General features: G+C 61.2%; 2 protein-coding genes across 2 annotated transcripts; one reads left to right on the forward strand and one right to left on the reverse strand.

Annotated features, from left to right (window-relative positions):
* Positions 1–5,275: 5,275 nt before the first annotated feature.
* On the forward strand, positions 5,276–9,067 carry CSRNP2 (cysteine and serine rich nuclear protein 2). The gene is made up of 4 exons (XM_063359010.1): positions 5,276–5,485; positions 6,087–6,346; positions 7,546–7,842; positions 8,098–9,067. Exons 1-4 carry the CDS (start codon positions 5,335–5,337, stop codon positions 8,938–8,940), a joined length of 1,551 nt encoding a protein of 516 aa, XP_063215080.1. The 5' UTR covers positions 5,276–5,334; the 3' UTR covers positions 8,941–9,067.
* A 2,600-nt stretch (positions 9,068–11,667) lies between these two features.
* Positions 11,668–18,534, reverse strand: LETMD1 (LETM1 domain containing 1). The gene is made up of 9 exons (XM_063359012.1): positions 18,390–18,534; positions 16,775–16,926; positions 16,507–16,622; positions 16,181–16,263; positions 14,764–14,950; positions 14,537–14,638; positions 13,480–13,632; positions 13,107–13,203; positions 11,668–12,650 (listed from the first exon to the last, which is right to left on the reverse strand). Exons 1-9 carry the CDS (start codon positions 18,494–18,496, stop codon positions 12,580–12,582), a joined length of 1,068 nt encoding a protein of 355 aa, XP_063215082.1. The 5' UTR covers positions 18,497–18,534; the 3' UTR covers positions 11,668–12,579.
* Positions 18,535–21,936: the final 3,402 nt, after the last annotated feature.

Genomic DNA, 21,936 nt, shown 5'->3' on the forward strand with positions numbered 1-21,936 from the left:
TTCAGGGTCTCCCTTTGGCCTTGCCTTTGAGGTCTCCCTGGCCTTCAGGGGAGGTTTCCCTTGACCTCGCCTTCAAGGTCTCCCTTGGCCTGGTCTTCAGGGTCTCCCTCACCTTCAAGATCTCCCTCGGCTTCACCTTCAAGGTCTTCGTCGCCTTCAGGGTCTCCCCTCGGCCTCACCTTTAGGGTCTCCCTCACCTTCAGGGCCTTTGGGTCAAGGTGTTCCGTGGAGCCACCGTGTGGGATGTGGGGTGGACCCACCTTTATGACTTGATTCTCGTGATGGGCAAAAGGACTGAGTAGGTTTTTCTGGGGACCGAGTGGGGTTTTTTGGGACCAGCCTTTTCCGTAGCACCCGCCTGAGCTTCCCCAGGAGGTGGGGCAGCGGCGTGGGGGGATCCGCCCGCCTTCAGCGGGCACCGAGGTGATTCGGGGCTCTAGGACAACCCAGCCCCATCCCTACCGACTGCGATGCTGGTTGTGTAAGCGCCGGCTCCAGCGCCGCTGGTGCTCGAGCCGTGGGAGCTGTAGCCTAGATTTATTCGTTAGCCGCATTCGTTAGCGGCAGCGTATAAGAGGAAACCAAATCTTTTGCCATGTGTTGTAAAAACCCAAAACCGAAGTGTTGGTGGTGTAAGGACCAGCCCGGGCTGGACTCGTCTCACCACAGTGACGACCGGAGTGTCCCTGAACCGCAGCCCAGCGGATCCATTGGCTGCCGGGACCAATCCTGAGGGAAAAGCCTCCGACGACGGCAAATTTGTAAAAGAGACAACCTGCTGAACTCTTCCCAGTGGCCGAGCAGCCGACCCTTCCATCCAGGGTGGAAATTCTTTCATCTCATTTCTGGGCTCATCGATACGAGCTTCTGCCCGAATTCCTGCTCTGGGATAATGCTGGGATATGACAGGAGCACGAGCCGGGAGCGGGAGCTCTGTGCCGGGTGTCGAGCAGGTGGAGGTGCCCCCGGATCCGACCATTTTTGCCGGCTCCAGGTTTAATTCTGCAGCGATTATTGAGTGTGAGCCTCATTTTTTTTTTTTTTTTTTCCCCCTTGAGAGTGGGGGTTTCTGTGCTCCGCGGTGTCCGGCCACGTGCTCGGGTGTGACGGACCCTTCCCAGGCGGTGCCGAACCTGACCCAAAGCCCTTCTGCCACCCCTGGGGGGTTCTGGGGGGGCTCCCCGTCCTTGAGGAGGTGAGCTGCTTTATTTGCTCTTTGGAGGACGCGTGGAGCGAGGGTTTGGCTTCCCCGGGGTTTTCTCTTTGCATTCCCTCAGCAATAAACTCCCCGTTTCCCCCCACCTCGGTGGGGCCGAGGCTTTGCCGGGGCTTCGGGGTGACGGTGGGAGCTGCTTTTCCGCTTCCCAGTGAGTGCCGAAGGGTCTTCATTCTGCACGATCGCGAAGCTGCGGGGCTGCGTCGGCGGGGCTGGGGGTGGGGGTGTGCTGGGCACCTCGACGCACGCTCCATCCCCCCCCGCGACGTGACGGCGTGATGCTCCGCAGCGATGCTGCCGTGTCATCCCGGCGATGCTCATCCTGCTGCGTAATGGGTAACGAGGGAGAGAGCCGGGCGGGGGGGGCGGCTGCCGGAGGGGAAGCCGCGTTTTTGGGTGGGTTTCACCCCGGGGTGAGCCGTTTTCCTGTTGAAATCGCCGCCGAGAGCCATCCTTATCTCCGGAGCCGGGGGGGAATACAAAATTGCAGCCGCTTTTGCGCTCCAGCATCACCTTCCCGGGAGACGCCGGGTGCTGCGATGGAATAAAATGGGCTCCTTTGGTTATTCCTCGATTATATTTTTCTGGTTTTATCTCGTGCGCCGTGATCCGGTCTTAAATACACCCGTTATCGACCAGGACGGGGTCGGGATGCTGCTGCTTAGCCCCAGGGTCTCTCCCTGTATATATCTCTCTTTATTTTCTTCCTTCTTACATATCATTCCCACCCTCTCCTTGTCCATCTGCTGAAATAATCCCGCATCCCGGTATTTGGCACCTTGAAATCCTGGGAGGTTTTGTCAGGATCCGCTTTTGGCTTTTTTTTTTTTTTTTTTTTTCTCTGGGCGACTTATTTCAACCAGCCCCCCCCCAAAAATTGATGCTCGAGGGATGTGGTTGAAGCAGTTTATAGAGGGGAGTCAATAGGAGGAGGAAATTTTGAGCATCTTCGGAGTTACTCCGTCCTGGAGCCCTTTGATCCACGTGAGATTTTTCAGGAGGGATCACAACACCCACAGGATGCCCAAAGGATCACAAAATCCGCGGGATGCACGCCTGGTGATTACTAATTGCTCTGAATATTTGGAAATCAAACCGCTCGTTGCTCCGGAATTGCTATTTCAGTCTCCGCCTGGACAAGCTGAGATGGGGGAGCAGCCCGGCAGTGCGTCCCGACGTGGATCGGGGATCATCGGAGACGATGCCGGAGTCGCGGGAGGCGAAACAAAACTCGTTAGAGCTGGACCGAGGGCGGTGGGTCCGCCACCCAACGAGCTTTGGGGACCACGGAGCATCCTCACCCTGAGGTGCTCCCACTTTTCCTCCTCTCCCGAAAGCTGGGAACCCGCAAACCAGGAGCTGGGGGGGATTTGGTTTTTTTTTGTTTGTTTGTTTGTTTTTTGCAGCGTGACAGTGTTAATCACTCATGATGGTCCGGGCTCGTTAAATCAACCTTGGATGAGCTTTGAGGCAGCAGGTTTTCCCGATCGGATCTTGGAGCGTCGCGGCTGGACCGGCTCCGCCTCGGGATGCTCTTGGCATCCGTGATCGCGGGAGTCCCGTCTCCCTCCGGAACGCCTCCCCGCTCCCAAAGGCAACGGCTGACGTGGAAAACACCAGTGTTTTGAGTTGAGCTCCTTTCGGTGTGGTTTAATAGCGGAAAGGAGGGGAATTGGGGTCGCGTGGCTCCTTCCTCACACTATTTGAGTCAAGTTTTTTTTCTTTCCCCGTCCCAAATCCCCTCCTCGGGCCTTTATCCTCCTGGGCAGGGAAACGGGGGCCGTTTTGGGGCGACGGAGGTGGGAAAACAAGGGGTGTGTGTGTTGGGGGGGGGGTGTCAGGGTCGTGGTGGCAGCCACGCTCGAGCGGGTGTTTTCCACCCCCCCCGATCCCCTGGGATCGTGTGCGGGATCGGTGTCGTTCAGTCGGCTCCCGAATTGGGCTGCTGCTTACCCTGCTTCGACAGCTGCTTTTTCCCCGACTTTAGCAACAGGATGAAGCGATTCGCCTACAAATAAATACCCCCAAAAAGCCGTGTTTAAACCCAGGCGGGGCTGGGAAATCGCACCCTGCTTGGGGGCTTCACTGCCACCCCCGTGCCGCTGCGGCTCTTGCACCGCCGCGTCCTTTTTGGGGGAGAAAAAGGCCACTGGCGTGTTCTTTTTCGGGGGAAAAAAAGGCACCGGCATGTCCTTTTGCGGGGAGAAAAAGGACACTGGCATGTCTTTTGGGGGGGAGAAGAAGGGCAGGGGGAGAAGTAGGGCACCCGTGTGTCCTTTTTGATGGCGCTAGCGTTTCTTTTCCGGCTTTAAAGAGGCCGGAGGCGATGGGAACCCAGCCCGGAGCTTCCCCCGGGGACGGGCAGTGCCTCCTGCTGCCCCTTCGCCCCGAATCGCATCCCAAGACCCTCAGATCCCCCCGGGACGTGGGGTTCCGCAGGGGTGCCCTCGGCTGACACGTGTTATTTCGAAGCCGGTTGTTCCGTTGCCATGAGAACGGTGGTTGGAGCGAGGGAACACAAAGCGGAGAGGAGATGGCACGAGCGGGTGGGTGCTGGGCTCCCTGGGGACGGGGCATCCTGGGCCCCGGGGATGGGGACGAGGACAAGGGACATGCCCTGGGCTTGGTTCAAAAGCAAAAGCCGCCGGTGTTGCGGTGGCCCGAAAGCATCAGGAGGACGAGGAGCGATGCTCGCCGGTCTCCCCGCCGCAGGATCCGCTCCCAAAAATTCCTCGCCCGAGCCGGAGTCGAGCATTTCCCAGCTTTCTGGGGGCAAAGCCGCCCGTTTTGGAGCGTGTGGGCATTAACGAGGGGGCAGGAAAACGCCGGGGACTCTCCCAGCAAAATCCTACAGGGGCTTAATCCCTCCCGAAGGCTCGGACGGAGCCGCTGATCCGGCGTCGGCGATGGGCGGGTGACCCAGGGCGCGTCCCGAGGGCTTTTTAAGCTTTAGGGTTGGTTTGTTTTTTTTTTAGTGAGGGAGGCGGCAGGCACACCGAGCCGCCGGCAGAGGTTATTTCACAGGTGACGCGTGCGGTGGTCGGCCGTGCCGGGGCGGCGCGAGCTCCTTTCTTTGTAAAACTGGCGTTTCCTTGTGCTCGGGAATTGATTTGGTGCCGAACGGGTTTAGGACAGAAGAGTTTGGTGGGAAGGGACCTGCGGCCGTCACCCTGCCCAACCGCCTGACCCCGCCGGGGCGGCCCAAGAATTAAAGGATGTTATTAAATAATATTAAATAGCCACGCGCAGCTCCCTCCCACAGACCAGACGCGGGGAGGATGGGCTCGCCTTGGAGATTGGAGGCTTTGTCCGGACTGGGGAGGGCAGGGATGGAGAGAAGCTGCTCCTGAGAGCCAGGGAATCACAGAATCCCAGCCTGGCAGGGCTTGGAAGGGATCTCTGGGGATCTCCGGGCGGAACAGCCCCGGGGCTCCCAGCCTTTCCGCAGCACAGAGATGGATGCTCCAGCCCCTCAGCATCTCCGTAGCCTCCGCTGGACTCTCTCCAGCACTTCCCCGTCCTTCTGGAACCGGGGAGCCCAGAACTGGACCCAGTGCTCCAGCTGTGGCCTCCCCAGGGCAGAGCGGAGGGGGAAGATGACCTCCTTCGCCCTGCTGGCCACCCCAGGAGAACATTGGCCTTCTTGGCCACCAGGGCCCATCGCTGGCTCGTGGGCATCCCGTTATCCCCCAGGACTCCCAGGTCTCTTTCCACAGAGCTGCTCTCCAGCAGGTCACCCCCCAACCTGTCCTGGTGCGGGGGCTTGTTCCTCCCCAGGCGCAGGACCCTACACTTGCCCTCATTGAACTCCATGAGGTTCTTCTCCACCCAACTCTCCGGCCCGGCCAGGCCTGGCTGGATGGTGGCACAGCCTTCCCCCAGTCCTGTGTCACCGGCTGCAGGGACACTGTCCCCTCCTCCAGGTCGTTGATGAAGACGTTTAGCAAGGCTGGACCCAGAACTGACCCTGGGGAACACCGCTAGTTACCATTCCTGGTTATCCCGAGTGATATCCCGCCTTCACCGAAACGCCGTTACAGCTTCTCGCCTTCTCGGCAGGACCGCGGTGAGCCCGCCCGGAGCTCCGGTGGCCGGCTCTCCATGCGAACCACGGCCAAATGGATGCGATCGCGAGCGCCGGCCTCAAGAGGAAGTGCGAGGATGCGGACGTGGGCTCGCCGGGCTCCAACTCGGACGACGAGATCTCCAACAGCGACAGCGCCGATAGCTGCGACAGCGTCAACCCCTCCAGCTCCACCGGCTTCATACGTGAGTGGTCGGGGCTGGTCACCGGCCGTGTCCCCAGCCTCTGCCGTCGAGCATGGGGCACCTGGGCGTGGGGCTGGCTCCGCTCTTCTGGGTGTGGGGCTGGTTCTGTCCTTCCCCTGGACGTGGGGCTGGCTCCACTCTTCCCCTCTTCGTCCCTTACAACCCGTTTGGGGTGATGAGCAGAGATCTACTCGCCCGTCCCACGGGTTCGGGTCGCTCCGGACCCCAGGGAGTTTCAAATATTAGTCCCCAAATTGGTTGTCCAAGGTCCATCCTGGACCTTTTCTATCCCCCTCCCGGCGTTTGCCCCACCTGAAATATTTTGGTGGCTGATGGTGATGGTGGTGTAGGGGGATTGGGGATCAATGGGGTTGGTCTCGGTGGCATCGGAGGTAAGAGCGCAGCCCATGAGGACACAGCTGTCACCCAAAGCCAGCTGGGGGCCACCAACACGAGCTCGACCTGCTCCTGGGAGCCCGAGGGCTCAGGGATTGCAGAAAAGCCACTTTCCAGTGGGGCGGAAGGTCTTCATGGGACTCTCAAAAGGGTTTTTTGCTCCTAACAGCCCTTTTCTGCCTTCCCCCCCCCCGGCCCCCCGCAGCCACCTCCATCCTGAAGCGGCAGAAGCAGCTTCGCAGGAAGAATGTCCGCTTCGACCAAGTGACCGTCTACTACTTCGCCCGACGCCAGGGTTTCACCAGCGTCCCCAGCCAGGGCGGCAGCTCCCTGGGCATGGCCCAACGCCACAACTCCGTCCGCCGCTACACGCTCTGCGAGTTCGCTCAGGAGCAGGAGGTGAATCACCGGGAGATCCTACGGGAGCACCTCAAGGAAGAGAAACTCCACGCCAAGAAAATGAAGGTATTGCCGGGGCAGCGGGGTGTCGCTGGTGAAATCGCGGCCGGGAAACGCCTCCCTGAGCTTTGGTGGAGCTTGAGCGTAAGCCAGGTCGGAGGAGAGAGATCCAGGCTGCCGTTTCACACTGTCTGGGGATGGGTTTATCGCCGCTAAACTCTTCTTTTTTATATTTTTTTATGTCTTTTTTTGTGTCGATGCTGCGCCCGCCCGCAGTGCCGGCCGGGCAGCGTCAACCTGTGCTGGGTTGGCCAAATTCTAGCAGGTCTGTGCCGGTAGAAATTCCGGTCTGGGAGGAGGCAGCCGGGCTGCGTCGGGGAACGATGAGGATCTGGGGTGGCTCTGCCTGTTTTCCAGCCTGGCCCCGATTTGCCGCTGCCAGGTCTGGGCCCTCGGGTGCTGCCTGGGGACGCTCTGCAGAGCCCGCCATCGGCTCCCGCTGCCGGGACAGCCTGCTTTGGGCAAAGGGACTCAAATCCAGCCGGCAGCCTCTTTATTTTCTTTATTTTTTGATGATTATTTTTTAAAAATGGGCTTTTCCACCAGCTCCTCCGGAGGTCGGGGACCCCTCCGTCCGCTGCCTCTGCGGGTGCTGGCTCTCCGAGGGCCGGGGACCCCCTTTTCTCCTCAGCGCCGAGATTCGGGGGTATCGGGGGGCGTGGGGAGGAGGGGAGGTTGAAGGGCCGGAGCAGGGAGGTGAAGGCGCGTTGCAGGATCCGGCTCTGGCCCCGCCGCTGTTTCAAACCTCGTTTTACCGGGGCTGGGGGGGGGGGGGTGGGGGATGCTCTGCAGCTCCGCTGCTGCCACCGCTCTCCCGGGACCCTGATATTTTAAGCAGCGGCGGCCTCCTTTTATCTGGCTACTTGCAGGGTGCCGTAGCGGAGGGAAGAGAGAAAAGGGATTCTCTGCTCTGAATTATTTTTATTATTTAATTTTTTCCCCACTTCCTTCTCCTATAAACTGTCAGGAGCCCGCCCGCAGTGTGACCGGGGGGGGATCGCGCAGGGACGGCTCTGTGCGGGACCGGGTCGGACCCTGCTCAGTGCTGGGGGGCCAGGGAAGGCTCTGAGCCGGGTGGGGGGTGGTCGGTGGGGGACGAGGAGGCAGATGGAGGGATGTCTGTCCGTCCTTCCTCCTGCCTCGTCGCCGGGGTTCGGCGTTCCCCCCCCCGGGCTGGGCACTGACTCTGCCCCGCCGCCCCGCAGCTCACCAAGAACGGCACGGTGGAGTCGGAGGAGGCGGACGGCCTGACGCTGGAGGACGTCTCGGACGACGACATCGACGTGGAGAACGTGGAGGTGGACGACTATTTCTTTCTGCAGCCGCTGCCCACCAAACGCCGCCGAGCTTTGCTGCGAGCCTCCGGCGTTCACCGCATCGACGCCGAGGAGAAGCAGGAGCTGCGGGCCATCCGCCTGTCCCGGGAGGAGTGCGGCTGCGACTGCCGCCTCTACTGCGACCCGGAGGCCTGCGCCTGCAGCCAGGCAGGGATTAAATGCCAGGTGAGTCAGGGAAGGAGACGCCGGCGGCAAAACCAGGTTGCCGGGGCTCGTCCTGGTGCCGGTGTGCCCATACTCTCCTCGGGGGCCGGCTCATCCTGGAGGAATCGGGGTGCAGCTCCGGCCTTGTTTTGGGGACACCTCGCAGGGGGCAAAACTTCCCCCAGTGCCAAATTCTCAATGGCGGGGGTGGATTTTAGGCTCCGGGGAGGGATTCTCTGGGATCCTGGAGCTGCCACGTCTCCGTCTCCCTGCCAGGTGGATCGCATGTCCTTCCCCTGCGGCTGCTCCCGGGACGGTTGCGGGAACATGGCCGGTCGGATCGAATTCAATCCCATCCGGGTGCGGACTCACTACCTCCACACCATCATGAAGCTGGAGCTGGAGAACAAGCGTCAGGGCGGGCGGCCACCGGCGCCGGAGGAGGAGGCGGCTGCCGCCGCTCACGGCTCAGCCGGCGACTGGCTGGGGCCGCAGCCGGCCGAAACGCAGGACTTCCAGGAATTCATGGCGGAGAATGAGACGGCCGTCATGCACCTGCAAACGGCGGAGGAGTTGGAGAGGCTGAAGGCTGAGGAAGACTCCAGCAACGGCTCCAGCGTGGAGAGCTTGGGCGTTTGCATCCTGGAGGAGCCCCTGGCCGTGCCGGAAGGTTTGTGCCCGGGTCTGGCCGCCCCCATCCTCATCCAAGCCCAGTTACCTCCGGGCTCGTCCGTCCTCTGCTTCGCCGACGGCTCGGAGCAGGCGGCCTCGGCGGTGGGCGACCAACCCTACTTGAACGATGGCCCTGTGGTCTACTACCAGGTGGAGCAGAGGCCGGCGCTGGGCGCCAAGGGCGAGGGCAGCGCGGCGGAGCCACCGGCACCGTCCTCCTGCCCGGGCGAGAAGGACCTCGGCGTCCTCCCCGGCCCCGTGGTGACTTGCGGCCGAGCCGCCGCTCCCAGCAAGGGGGAAGCGTCCAAAAATCCTCCCTCGTCCCCAGAGGCCGCCCCGTCCTCCGAGGGCTGCCGAGCGGCGGCTGCTCCCTCTTCCCCGTCCCCGGTGCCACCGGAGCCACCCTCCGCCGAGGAGCCCTCGCCGGGGCCCGTCCTGCCCGTCTGAGCGGCCCCGTCCCCCCCTCAGCGCTCATTTATTTATTGACAATAATATTTTCTGGACCGGCAGCGGCCACTGGTGGTTATTTAATTGCAGGGGAGGGAGGGGGGAGCGCGGGGGGGCTGCCTTGTACAGAGGATTTTAAAGGGCGTCCCCTCGCCCCGGGGGCCAGGAGCCCTTCGCTTGCCCAGCAGAGACGGTTTTCGCGTTCTGGTGGCCGCTCGGTTGCCACCTGCGCGCTGGGACACGCCGGACCCGCGGCCTCCTGCTTCCCGTGGCAGCTCCTTCCCGTCCTCCCCCCCCTCGGCTGCCCCCACCGCAGCCCCCGGCTGCCAGCAGACCTCTGCCCTCTTCGGTTTTTAATGAAAAAAGACCTTTTTTTCCTCTTTTTTTTTTTTTTTTTTTTCTTTCCCCCCCCCCCGGCTTTAATGAATGTTTACCAGGCCGTGTCACAACCCGGCGCCTCCGAGGGATGCTCCAGCCCCTTCCCTACGGCCAGGATGGACCGGGAAGGACCCGGAGCCGGTGGGGAGGCTCCAATTGCACAAGGTGGGGGCGAGACCAGGGCCTGAAAACTTCTAGAAAATTTTTTTGGGGGGGGGTTTTAACCACCTGGATTTGAAGAGTTTGAGCCTGGCGCGGCCGTGACGGAGCCCCGCGTCCGTCCGTCCGTCCCTGTGTTCCACGCCGGCCTCGAGGAACGGTCAAGGCAACCGGGCAGGAAAAGCACTTTCCGTACTCGCCCCCCCAGCCCCGGGCACCCCCGCCCGGGCTCCAGCCTTATCCCGGCCGATGGGAAGCGTCTCCCCTCCGTCTCCCGCCGTTCACCGGACTCTGGATGAGGAAATCCGCTCTTTTTAAGGAGAGAATCAAGAGCCGGGGGGGCGAAGAGCCCTCGATGCCCAGGACCTTCCTCTGCGGGGGCGGGGGGGTCCAATCCGACCTGGCCCCCGGCTGCCGCCTTCGGCTTCTCCTTGGAAAACGGCCCCGGAGCTGCTCCCAGGGGATCCTGCTCCTGAGGGAAACCTCCCGATGGAGAGCAGGGACATGGAGGAGGGGGAAGACTTGGGCCCGACAAAGTGCTTTAATTATTTTTTTGCCGGGGGGGTGTGCGTGGGGGGGGGTTGTTGCAGTTTAAGGCTCTTCTCATGCTCCTGGCGGTCGCCTCCCGCTGTCGAAAGGGGTTTGAAGGGGGTTAAAGCCCCTTTTGCTGCTCTCGCCGCCTCGGCCAGCGGTTCCAACCGAGCCTTAAGTCCGGCAAAGCCGCTTTTCCCCCCCCCCAACCCCGTCCCTCCCCACCGGCACCGAGCCCGGGGGACACTGTCCCCTTTGCCCGGAACCGGGGCTGGGGGCCGGGGCAGGGGGGCTCTCAGTGCCCGTTACCGGTGGGATCCCGGGGGCAGCTCCCCCTGCCCTCGGCCGACGCACAAGGGCTAAATTCGGGAGGAGCGAAGCCTTAGCCCCGTGTCGGGCGCATTCCCGGCGATGACGATGTCCCCGCGTCCCTTCCCGGCGGGAAGGCCATGGCCATGGCTGGGGGGGAGGGGGGGTGGTTTTATTCAGCTCCCGCAAGAACCGGAGCGACTCCGAGCTGCAAAAACCCGGAGCAAACGGCGACACTTGAATGGGTTAAAAAAAAAAAATAAAAAAAAATCTTTAACTTCCTCCCTCCCCCCCTTTTTTTTTTTTTTTTTTTTAATTTTTTTATTTCCCACGGCCTCCGCGCTCCCTCCCCAGTGGCCGCCGCGGCTCGTTTAAGCGACTCGTTAGGGGAGCCCGGCGGTTCCCTCAACCGACAGAATGAATCCTAAAACGCCGGTTAGGATGGGTGCTTTCACGATAAGCAAAGAATCGGATTTATTCTATTTTTTAACAAAGAAAACTATGCTGTTAATAGTGCAATGAAAGCGCTTTTCTGCCTTTTCTTGGGTTGTTTGGGGGGGGGTTTTTTTGGGGGGTGGGTTGGTTGACACGTTCCTGACCGACGCTAACTACCGCTGGTCGCTCGCTCCGTTCCTGGCCGCGTAAGGACCCCCCCCAGCCGCCCCCCCCCCCGGGCCCGTCTCCCCTCTGGTGCTACCGCCCTGCCCCGACGGCACGGTGATGGCGCCTGCCCCGCGACGGGCAGCGCCGAAATCCAGGCAGCCCCCCCGCCCCCGGCTCCCAAACCTCCCCCCTCTCCCACTGTCCGCAGGTGGCTTTTTTTTTTTTTGAATTTTTTTTTTTTTTTTTCATTTTTCCAGTGTGAATCCAAAGCTTGTCCTCCACTTTTTTTTTTACCCCCCCCCCAATTCTTATTGTTTCCAGCCTTTTTATGTTCTTTTCATGGTGACAATGCTGTATTTAAAGAGAATATTTAAGTGTAAAAATAAAGAAATGCTCAAACTTGCACCGCTCTTGTCTTAAAGGGGGTTAACCCCCACCCCTCACCCCCCCCCCCCCGCCCCAGGGGAACTCGAATTCCTGCAAAAATGGGGTGGGTGAGGATTAAGGGAAGGGTTTTCTTCTCCTAGAGGTGAGGGAGGAGCTCGGAGCTGACCTGGTGCACGGGGAGGGGAAGTGTGGGGGGGTGATTCCTACCCCTCCTTTATACCCCAATAACGCTTAAAAAAGGGAATTTTCCAGGTGTTGGCGCGTCCCGGCTGCGGGTGGAGGAGCCGGTGGGGGGACACGGAGTATTTCCCGGCGCGGGAGGCAGGGAGGGGGCCTCCAGAGAGACGCCGGAGCCGCTCGCTTGCTTTTCTCTTTAATAAAACACGGAAAGTTGGGTTGAATTCACTCCACCGCGGGACGTTTCTCATGCAGTGCCGGGGCCGGGTGAGACACGACGGGTTTTAACCCCTTCACGCAGCCTCGGGGCCGGGAGCTGCCACTGAAGCACCCCCCAGCCCCCCCAGAGCCGCCTCCGCCGAGCAGAAAGCGGGGGGCTGCGCTCTAATTAGGCAGAACTTAACGAAGGCAGCCCGGAGCCTCCGCTGAAGGCGTCGGTGCCTTCGCTCTAACCCCGTTGGTGTCGGCAGCGGCGTTTCCAGCCTCCCCCGGGTGCGGGGCTGCGATGGGGATGCTCCGGGAGGCAGAGGAATAAAAAGCACGGGAACCCCACGAGGCTCCCGCTTCGGTCGCACGGGGATTTGGGGGTCTTTTCTTAAACCCTCGGGGAGATTTTTATCTTTAAGACTGCTCAGTGGAGTAAAGAAACTAAACAAAACCCCTCCATGCGAGGCACAGAGCAGCAAAACCCAAGCTGAAGGGAGCCCGCGACTACGAGATACTAAGGGAAGTGTCCACAGGCAGCGGAGACGCTGGTTCTCCCCTCCCGTAATTCAAGTGACGCAGTTTCAGAGCCGTAACAGCGAAGCCGCCTTCCCGGGACGCCGAGGGAGGGAGGGCAGGGCCGGGGCTCAGCCCCACGGCATCGCCAGCCCTCTCCGACGGCACGAAGGGGAAGAGAAGAGCCGGCGCTGGCACAAACCTCCGAGGGAATCGCATCTTCGCCCCCGCGGCACCACCGGGGTCCCAGCGCCGACCGCGGGCCGCGGTTTCAGGTCACCGAAAGGCGGGTTTGGTTTTGGCGGCACCAGGCTGGGAACGGCCGAGTCGGCGCGCGATGCCTGGGGTGAGGGTGCGCAGCCGGCGGCTCGGCCGTCACTCCTTGGCCCTGAGGTAGTTGAGGGACAGCAGGACCATGCTGTTCGCCAGGAGAGAAGCTTCGGAAGCTGAAAAAAAAACAAAAAAAAAAAACAGGAGAGAGGGGTCGGAGCGGCGCCGCCACGGCCCAACCGCTCCAAACACGCTCATCCCGAGCTGCTGGTGCGGCACCGGAGGCTGCGGGGCTCCCCCTCGCCCTCTCTCCGGGGGCTTTTTGCTCTGCTCTGGGTTCCCCGTTTCCCTCCCGCTCCCATTTTGCTTCCCCCAGTGCTGCTGCACGGCTGGAATCCGCCACCACGAGGTCTCTGCGGGACGGGGACACCCGGGCACAGGCTGCCCTTTGTGGGCGTCCCACACGGACGCGTCCCTGCAGAGAGCCAGTGGGCTCCGCCACGTCCTTCTCTCGGGGCCAGGAGATCCATGGGGCAGCCCCAAGGGGGATAAAGCCCCCGTTTATCCCAAATTTCCCCAGAACCGACGTTCCCAGGTGCCTCCTGCCCCAGGCGGGAGCTGCCTCGCGGTACCTTGCAGCTTGCAGGAGAGCCCCAGCCACTGCTCCAGCCACGCTCTGCACTCCGACATGCCGAGATGAGTGGAGTTCAGGCCACGGAGGTAACAAGCCTGCGGAGAGGGAAAAAACACGGATACATTCAGGAACATGAATCTCCGGAGATCACGCTGGGATCCAGCGGGGAAGCAGGGCTGAGCTATGGTGCCCCGGTGTGGTCCCAGCATGGAAAATGGGCTCAGAAAACGCCTTTCTGGAGGAAAGTGGCCACAATCCACCTGGCGGGGGGTCTGGAGGAATGTGCTGCGCCCCGACGCAGCTCCGCTAACGATGGGGAGGGCCAGGACGACGCGAGCCCAGGGGAAAGGGGCTGGAGGAGGCGTCCTCACCGCTTTCAGCTCCTCCTCGGACAGCTGGCCCAAGCCCAGGCGCAGCATGGCGCGGTCCAGGTGCCGGATCTCCAGGACGTGGCTCCGCAGGCGATGCCTCAGGAAAAAGGCCGGCAAGTGAGGGGTCAGGAACAGGACCTGGCTCAGGGCTCTCTGAGAGGGAAAAGAAGGGCAGGGTCACCGGTGAGGACAACCGACTCCTCCAAAAATGGGTGTCCGACCCATTCAGGCACAACTTAAATCAGACAAAGCCTCTCCCGTTCCAGACATGCCCCACGTTTTGTTCCTCTTTAATTATCTGACTAATTGTCCTGCCCACCCTGAAACCCCGAGCTGCCCTTGGCCGTTCTCGTTACACCCAGCTCGGCTGCCTGGCCCAACGAGCAGAGCAGGGAGCCGTGTCCAGAGAAACGAGCTCTGTCCTGGGCTGGACGCGGGTGTCTGGGGCACGTCCAGGGGTGTGGGACGGCTCAGGAGTGGCCGATGGCCCCACCGAGCCAGGCAGCTACAGCAAGGACGGACAAACGGTCTCGTTTGGGGGCTGTTTTCATGGAATGACAGACTGGTTTGGGTGGGAAGGGACCTTTAAAGACCACCCAGTGCCACCCCCTGCCCTGGGCAGGGACACCTCCCCCAGCCCAGGTTGCTCCAAGCCCCGTCCAACGTGGCCTTGAACCCCTCCAGGGATGGGGCAGCCACAGCTTCTCTGGGCAACCTGGGCCAGGGGCTCACCCCCCTCACAGCCAAGAATTTCTTCCCCAGATCTCACCTAAATCTCCCTCTTTCTGTTTAAAACCCTTCCCCCTCGTCCCATGGCTCCCCTCCCTGCTCCAGAGTCCCTCCCCAGCTTTCCTGGAGCTCCTTGAGGGACTGGCAGGGGCTGGAAGGTCTCTGCGGAGCCTTCTCTTCCCCAGGCTGAACCCCCCCAGCTCTCTCAGCCTGTCCCCACAGCAGAGGGGCTCCAGCCCTCCCAGCATCTCCGGGGCCTCCGTGGCACCTCGGCGCCCTTCAGTAAGAGCCAGCTCTGAGCTGCCGGCAGGAGGAAAGCCGCACTCACCACATGAGACACCTGGAGCTTGTTCAGACCCAGCGGAGATCCCGAAAACAAGCTTCTGACAGCATAGAGTTCGGCCACGCGCGGCTGGGAACCTCGCTGCACCTGAAAGAGCCACGGCGTGCGTTGCCGACACCTCCCGGCGGTGCTCGTCATCACCACCACCACCAGGCAGGGCTGAAGCAGCAGCACAGGCAGGACGGGCAATACCAGCCGCGGCGCCGACGTACCTCGGCGCAGAGCTCCTGCAGGCGTTTTTGGAGCTGCGGCTCAGGCAGGGAACGCGCTGCCAGGGCTATACTCTTCACCACATCCGGGTAGGAGTCTCTCCGGATGGCGTCGTAGGCGTCCAGGAACTCAACCTGCTGGCTGGGGGTCCAGAAGTAGCGGATCAGCAGCTGGCGTGGGAAGAAATACCTTGGAGAGAAGAAGAGACGGGGATTCGGGGAGGAAAACCGCAGGGACGAGCTGGGGCAGTTGGATTTTGTGCTGCTGGGAAGAAGCGCAAGCAACGTCCTGCGCCAAGGCAGCACCTCTCGCCCCCAGGAGCTGCGGAGGTTCGCTCCTCCAAAGGGGAGAGCCCGGGAATCACGGAATCGTTTCGGTTGGAAAAGACCTTTAAGATCATCAAGTCCGACCGTTAACCCAACGCTGCCAAGCCCACTGCCTGACTGCGTCCCCAGGTGCCGCATCCGCACGACTTTTAAATCCCTCCAGGGACGGTGACTCCCCCTGCCCTGGGCAGCCTGTTCCAGATCCTCGATAAAGATATTAAACAGAACTGGCCCCAGCCCCGAGCCCTGGGGAACACCACTTGCGACCGGCCGCCGACTGGAATTTCACTCCATTCCCGACCCTTTGGGCCCAGACAGGTTTTAACCCCGTGAGGCGAATCCCTGTCCGAGCCCCGAGCACCCAGTTTCGCCAGGAGAACGCCGGGAGAAATGGTGTCAGGAATGAATCAATCAGCTCTGAGAAGGTAAACACCATCCACGGCCTTTCCCTCCTCCACTGAGCGGGTCACCTTGTCATTGAAGGAGATTGGCTCCTCCAAAGGCCACAGAGAGCTTGGAAAGGAGAGCTCCGAGCAATCGGATCGCCGTCGTGCCCAACTGGAGCTCCTCCGCTGCGGCCGAGGTTCCACACAACCCGGAGATCTCCACCCTGCGCCATTTTACACGGCGGGGCTCTCACCCACCCGCAGGACATGAAAGCCAGGGAGCGGAATTGAAAAATCCAGGGATTTAGCCTGGATTTAGCTCTGGCGGCAGGACAGCTGGCAGGGAGAGGGACGTTCGAAGCGCTACAGAGACAGCTGGGAGGGAATTGTGCAAGGAGGTTTCTCCAGCCAAGCACGCGCAGGGCTGTTCCCTGCATGCCGGGGATTATTTCTCCGGGTTAGAAACACGGAGCCGGACGGGTTGCTGGCAAGCAGGAGCTGGTATTGCGAAACAATCGCCGGGCTCGTCGGGCTACGGGCATTTTTTACTACAGTGCGAGGTGGAGGGAGGAAGGGAGACCATCCGGCTGGATTTATAACTCTATAAAAACCCCACAATTCCATGAAATTTAAGGTATCAGTGAAAAGGAGCCCAAAGAGCGGGGCTGCGGCCGAGCCCTGGCGGTCACTGTGGGGCCGGTACTCACATCAGGACGATGACCAAGAAGTTGGCGAAGGGTGGGATGGCGATAATTCCGATGGGAATGGCCTTGATCACATCCCTGCGAAACTGTCTCCGAAATCAGAAAAGAGAATCAGGATCTGACGCCAAACACGCAAAATTCCCTCAAAATTAACAGCCCCGGCCCTGGCCACGGCTTCCGAACCCTGTTTTTAGGCAGGGAACGTGCCTCGCCCAGAGGAATTGGCCTCTCCGAGCCCCCGCCAAAGCCCCACACGTGAACTCAAGACCCTTTTTCTGGCGAGGCAGAGCCAGGTGGCACCGAAGGGCGTCCCGAGCGCCGCGCCGTACCTGCCGCAGCCTCTCCATCTCCCGGTAGGGAAGCTGCTGAACGCTCAGTCTCTGGTGGGACATTTTCGATTTGATTTTACTTATTTCTTTGACTTCCAGGAAGAGCGCTTGGATTCCTGCCAAAACAGAGAGCGCCCTCAGGTCCCGATCCCCAGAAAACTGCCTCCAGCGATACGGTTTTTAGCCCTGGGAAGGGAACCGGCAGCGCAGCCAGCTGCCCCCATTCTCCCCAGCGAAGCAGAACTGTCTCCTCCTCCCTGGGACCCACCTTTCGTGAAAGTCGCGTACAGCACGTAGAAACGGGGGAAGGTCTTTTCCAAAAACCTCTCGTACCTCCCGTTGATGTGCTTCGCTTTCGATGCCAGGGCGGCGAGGATGGACCTGGAACCAGCCTTCGTGGAGAGGCAGCACAATGCGGACCTGCAGCGAAACAATCCCCCAGTTATTTCTGTGAGTGTTGTACGGAAAAGGCTGGCTCGTGACGAACTTCTGAAGTTCAACCAGGCCAGGTACGAGGTCCCGCACTTGGGTCAGGGCAAGCCCAAGCATGGACACAGGCTGGGGGATGAAAGGATTGAGAGCTGCCCTGAGGAGAACGACTCGGAGGTGTGAAAAACTGAATGTGACCTGGCAACGTGCGCTGGCAGCCCAGAAACCCCCCCGCAGCCTGGGCTGCATCCCCAGCAGGGTGGGCAGGGGGGCGAGGGGGGGATTCTGCCCCTCTGCTCCGCTCGGGGGAGACAACCCCCCCTGCAGTGCTGCCTCCAGCGCTGGGGCACCGACAGCAGAAGGACACGGAGCTGTTGGAGCAGGGCCGGAGGAGGCCCCGGAGATGCTGGGAGGGCTGGAGCCCCTCTGCTGTGGGGACAGGCTGAGAGAGCTGGGGGGGTTCAGCCTGGAGAAGAGAAGGCTCCGCGGAGACCTTCCAGCCCCTTCCAGTCCCTCAAGGGGCTCCAGGAAAGCTGGGGAGGGACTCTGGAGCAGGGAGGGGAGCCATGGGACGAGGGGGAAGGGTTTTACACTGCAAGAGGGGAGATTTAGGTGAGATCTGGGGAAGAAATTCTTGGCTGTGAGGGGGGTGAGCCCCTGGCCCAGGTTGCCCAGAGAAGCTGTGGCTGCCCCATCCCTGGAGGGGTTCAAGGCCACGTTGGACGGGGCTTGGAGCAACTTGGGCTGGGGGAGGTGTCCCTGCCCAGGGCAGCGGGTGGCACTGGATGATCTTCAAGGTCTCTTCCAACCCAAACTGTTCCTGCTTCTCTGACCATTCCATAAACACCAGGTGGTGTTTATGGCCCCTTCCAACCCAAACCGTTCTGTGATTCTGTGAAAGTGGAGACGGCCCAGGGAGAGGTGGGACACTGGGCTGTGGGACTCCCAAAAGCCCCAGAAAGGCTACAGGGTGCTGGGACACACACCCTCCCCCCCAGCCACTGGGAACCCCCCCTCTCCCACATGGGCAGCCCTGGCCAGCCCCAGGCAGCTCCTGAGACAGGACTCAAGTCCATGACCTGGTCTGGGGGGGCACTGGGGGGTGCTGCGACCAGGACCAGGGCCCGGCAGGGGTTGGGGGGCTCCCCAGTGCCTGGGCGGGGCCGTCAGTGGCGCTGGGGGGACAGGGTCGGTAACGGGTGGGGGGGCGATAGCTGGCGCTGGTGGGGGGACGGGGGGACACGAGACACCTCGGTAAGAAACGGGGGGTGGTTTCGGGGGAATGGGGGGTCCCTTGGGGCTGGGGAGCGGGTGGGGGCTACGGCCAGTACTGGGGGGGTGGGAACTGGGGGGAGGAGAAGGCCGGTAATCGGGCGGGGATGGGTCGGGGGGCCCGGCCGGTGCCGGGGGGCGATGGCCGATACCAGGGGGGTGGGGGGTCGGTCCCCGCTCACCTCGGCGTCCCCCGGGCGCGGCTGAGGGCGGCGGCGGCGGGGCCGGGGCCGGGCCCGGAGCCGAGGCGCCAGAGCGCCCAGCGGCAGCCGGCCCTGGACAGCGCCATCTTGGCGGGTCACCGCCGGGGGGCAAAGGGCGAAGGTCACGGCGCAGGGAGGGGGGAGAGCGCGAGCGCGGGCAGCTGAGCGCTGATTGGCTGGAGGGGCGGTGCCCGCGTGACGAGAGCCGGAAGCGCCGTGCGGCCGGTCATGTGACCGAAGGCGGAAGTGTTCCCTGGGGGTTGTCGGAGTGCGAAGCGGGGCCTGACCGGGCCGAGCCCCGCCCCCCCCCCCACCCCGGTACCGGCACGGGGCCCTGGGCCCTGGGCCCGCGGGCGGGGACCGAGCACCCCCGCAGCCCCCCCGAGGTCGGGGTCGTGCCCCGCCGAGGGTTCCCCCTCTCCGGTGCCGTTTTAAGGCCCACGGAGCAGTGGTGGGGGTGCCCGGGCGGGCCGTGGCCTTGTCCCGGGCTGCCCGTCCCCTTCCCGGGCCCTTGGCTTCCTAGCGGCGCCGGGTGCTCACACGTCAGGGTAGTGGGTGATTGAGGCACGGTGAGCTGAGCCCCCTCTGCCTCTTCACCTCCCGCAGCCAGTGGTTGGCACCGGACCCGGAGGTCGAGCCCATTCCCTGGCCCTTCAAGCACCCAAGCCGGGGGTCGAGCCCATTCCCCAGCTCTTTGAGCACTGGAGCCGGGGGTCGAGCCCATTCCCCAGCTCTTTGAGCACCGGAGCTGGGGGTCGAGCCCATTCCCCAGCTCTTTGAGCACCGGAGCCGGGGGTCAAGCCCATTCCCCAGCTCTCTGAGCACCGGAGCCGGGGATCGAGGCCATTCCCCGGCCCTTCAAGGGGTGCCCCTGCCTGTGGCAGGGCTGTAACTCGCCCTTTCTCTGCCACTGCCTTGCCCAAGACATAGTGGGGAGGCCAAATCCCCACTACGGGTCCCCAGCAAGGAAGGGTGTGGCAGCAGAGAGGCCATGGTCCCCCCCAGAGCCCTGCGGTCCCTGCTCTGGGTGGCTCCCCCTACTCTGACTTGGTTTCCCTGGCTCACGTCCGGCTCCAGACACTGGAGCCGGGCAGGACACCTCTGTCCGTCCCTCCCGCAGACAACCTGCAGCTGAGCGACTGAACCAGTTCTGCAGCTGCTCCCGGAGCAGTTCCGTGTGGGTCATGTTTGCTTTCTCAATTTGAAGTGCCACAAGAAACACCTTCAAAGGCCTTTTAGGAAAAAACTGCTGTTTCTACCCCTGCCTGTGAGCTCTGCCGACTCCTTTCCCCTTTGGGCACCGCTAAAACCAGGCGCTATGTTGCCTCTTACAAGTCTCTGGCAGCTCTTCTGTCTTCTGTGAATCCTTGGGGATGCTTTTCCCAGCCGAGCCCCCTCTCCTTCCTCTGGCTGGACCCCAAAACCTCCCCGCTCCCTCTCAGCAGCCCAGGGACACCGGAGTGCGTGGTGCTGGTCACGCACGCCCGCGTCTTTGCCCTCCTGCCTGGTGAGTCTTGAAGGGTTGCACATTCAGCTGTTGCTTATCAGAAAGACGCACCAGGGGCTCTTTTGTAGAGAAAAAAGAAAAAAAAAAAAACGACAAACCCGGGGTTATCGCTCTGCCTTGGCGGGTTTCGGACCAGCGGGGATCGGTGATAATAGATTGTATTGATCCAAGCCGGGAAGGGATCGTGTCTTATCAGCGCTGCACGTACCGGCGTCTGTAAAATGCCCTGTAAATGCCAGTTTGGGCTCTAATCTGTCAAATAGCTCTAGTGGAGCAGAGTCCAGGCCATCTCATGTGCTAATTACCAGAGGACGTCTGATGCTCGACCAAATGGCCTTTTAATTGAGCCTCCTGGGTTGATAATGTGCCCTGGGCAGCATTAACTCACCTTTCCCCCCTCAAGCCCAACGCTGCCGCTCGCCATGGGGACAAGGCTGCACATCAAAGCGTTCGGCCGCCCTGTTAACCCCCCCTTAACTCGGCGTTATTTATAGTTCTTTAATAAACGATAAGGCTGAAGCAGATGTGGTTGTTTTCGGGAGACTTTGAGTTGTCTCCTGAGCTTCCCTCGGAGAACTCCGCACCAGCGGATCGGTGTGGGTGCTGCGGGCGGAGGAGGGAGGGAGGGGAGGGTGGGGACACCTCTTATATAGAGAGTGGAACGCAGACCGGGCTGTCTGCTCCCAGAAACCGCCAAGAGGGAGAAGCGGCACCACCATGCCCAAGAAATACACCCTCAAGGAGAGCTCACCCAGCTGCGAATTGGGTGAGTGCCGCAAACGCCGACGCTGGCGAGGTGCGGGGTGGTGTTGCTGATGGGAAGCATCACCCTCATCCCAAAATACCCTGGGATTTGGGGAATAATGTAAATTTTCCAGCTTCGAGCCAAAAGCTGTTGGTAAACCACCTCCCGCGAGGTGGTCTTGCTGATAGGAGGCATCGCCCTCATCCCAAAATACCCTGGGATTTGGGGAATAGTGTGAATTTTCCAGCTTCAAGCCAAAAGCTGTTGCTAAAGCACCTCCTGTGAGGTTTCTCGCATCTGCCCGTGCTTTCGGTGAGGCCGGGCAGCGTGCCGGCACGGTGAGGGTGCTGTACTCGCATTCCCGTGCGGGAGCGATGCTGCGATTTGGTTTTAATTTCCCTCTCCAATGCCCACGCTGTCAGGTCAGCCATAAGGTTAAATCCGCGACAGCGGAGTCTCTCATCTCCCGGATTTCTCCTCTTATTTTTCCAGGATTCGGTCATTTCAGCAACATCCCATGGTTTGGATTTTTTTGGGTTTTTTTTTCGCGTTTAAATAATAAGGAACACGGGTTGCAAAGCCTCCACGTTTGGGAAAAGCAAGGAGCTGCCCTCCCCGCTGTGAGCCGCTTGGCTCGGCGAAGGGCTCTGGTTTTCAACAAGCGGCTTCTCCCGTGCGGATCGGGGTGTCCTGGTCCATCAGCCGGGATCTCCATGCACTCTCCCGCCTGTCCACGGTCAGGCCGTGCTTCCAAAGGAGCACTCTCGGTGATGTCCCATGAAATTAAAAGGTGGGGATGGTGGAGATCGGAACACGGAGAGCTGGTGTGCCGCTGGAAGCGATGCCGTGGTGCGCGCGGGGGGCGTCTCAACAATTAAATCTGTTGCTTTAATTCTCGGGAAGGGGTTGCTTAATCCTAAATTTTCAAGGGAGTGTGCAGAGTACGAGGAATTCTGTAGAACTGCAGCGTTTCTCTCTGAAAAAAAAGAAAAAAAAAGAAGAAGGAAACAAAAGCCAAATCAAGACTCTTCTCCCCCAAAATACAGATTTTTTTTTTTTTTTTTTTTTTTTTTTTTGGTGAGATGCAGGTGCATTTAGAAATAATTCCCACATAACTGGGTCTGCGGCCGTTTGCCCGCAGCCAAAAATCTGGAAAATTGGGGTTTTGGCATGAAAAGCGCCGCTGAGGCCGGCGAGGTCCTGGCGGGGCGGGCTGGCTCCTGACGGACCCGCGTATTTTGGGGCGGAATAAGCCGCTGTGAGGTAAATCCTCG

The sequence above is a fragment of the Chroicocephalus ridibundus genome, chromosome 24 (genome assembly GCF_963924245.1).
Source record: "Chroicocephalus ridibundus chromosome 24, bChrRid1.1, whole genome shotgun sequence".
In the NCBI taxonomy this organism is placed as follows: domain Eukaryota; kingdom Metazoa; phylum Chordata; class Aves; order Charadriiformes; family Laridae; genus Chroicocephalus; species Chroicocephalus ridibundus.

Coding starts and splice junctions, on each gene's coding strand:
- CSRNP2 (XM_063359010.1), top strand. CDS start 5,335: ATGGATGCGATCGCGAGCGCCGGCCTCAAGAGGAAGTGCGAGGATGCG. Junction 5,486..6,086: donor CAGCTCCACCGGCTTCATAC/GTGAGTGGTCGG, acceptor GGCCCCCCGCAG/CCACCTCCATCCTGAAGCGG. Junction 7,843..8,097: donor AGGCAGGGATTAAATGCCAG/GTGAGTCAGGGA, acceptor TCTCCCTGCCAG/GTGGATCGCATGTCCTTCCC.
- LETMD1 (XM_063359012.1), bottom strand. CDS start 18,496: ATGGCGCTGTCCAGGGCCGGCTGCCGCTGGGCGCTCTGGCGCCTCGGC. Junction 16,264..16,506: donor AGATGGAGAGGCTGCGGCAG/GTACGGCGCGGC, acceptor TTTCGGAGACAG/TTTCGCAGGGATGTGATCAA. Junction 12,651..13,106: donor GCTCTCCTGCAAGCTGCAAG/GTACCGCGAGGC, acceptor TTTTTTTTTCAG/CTTCCGAAGCTTCTCTCCTG.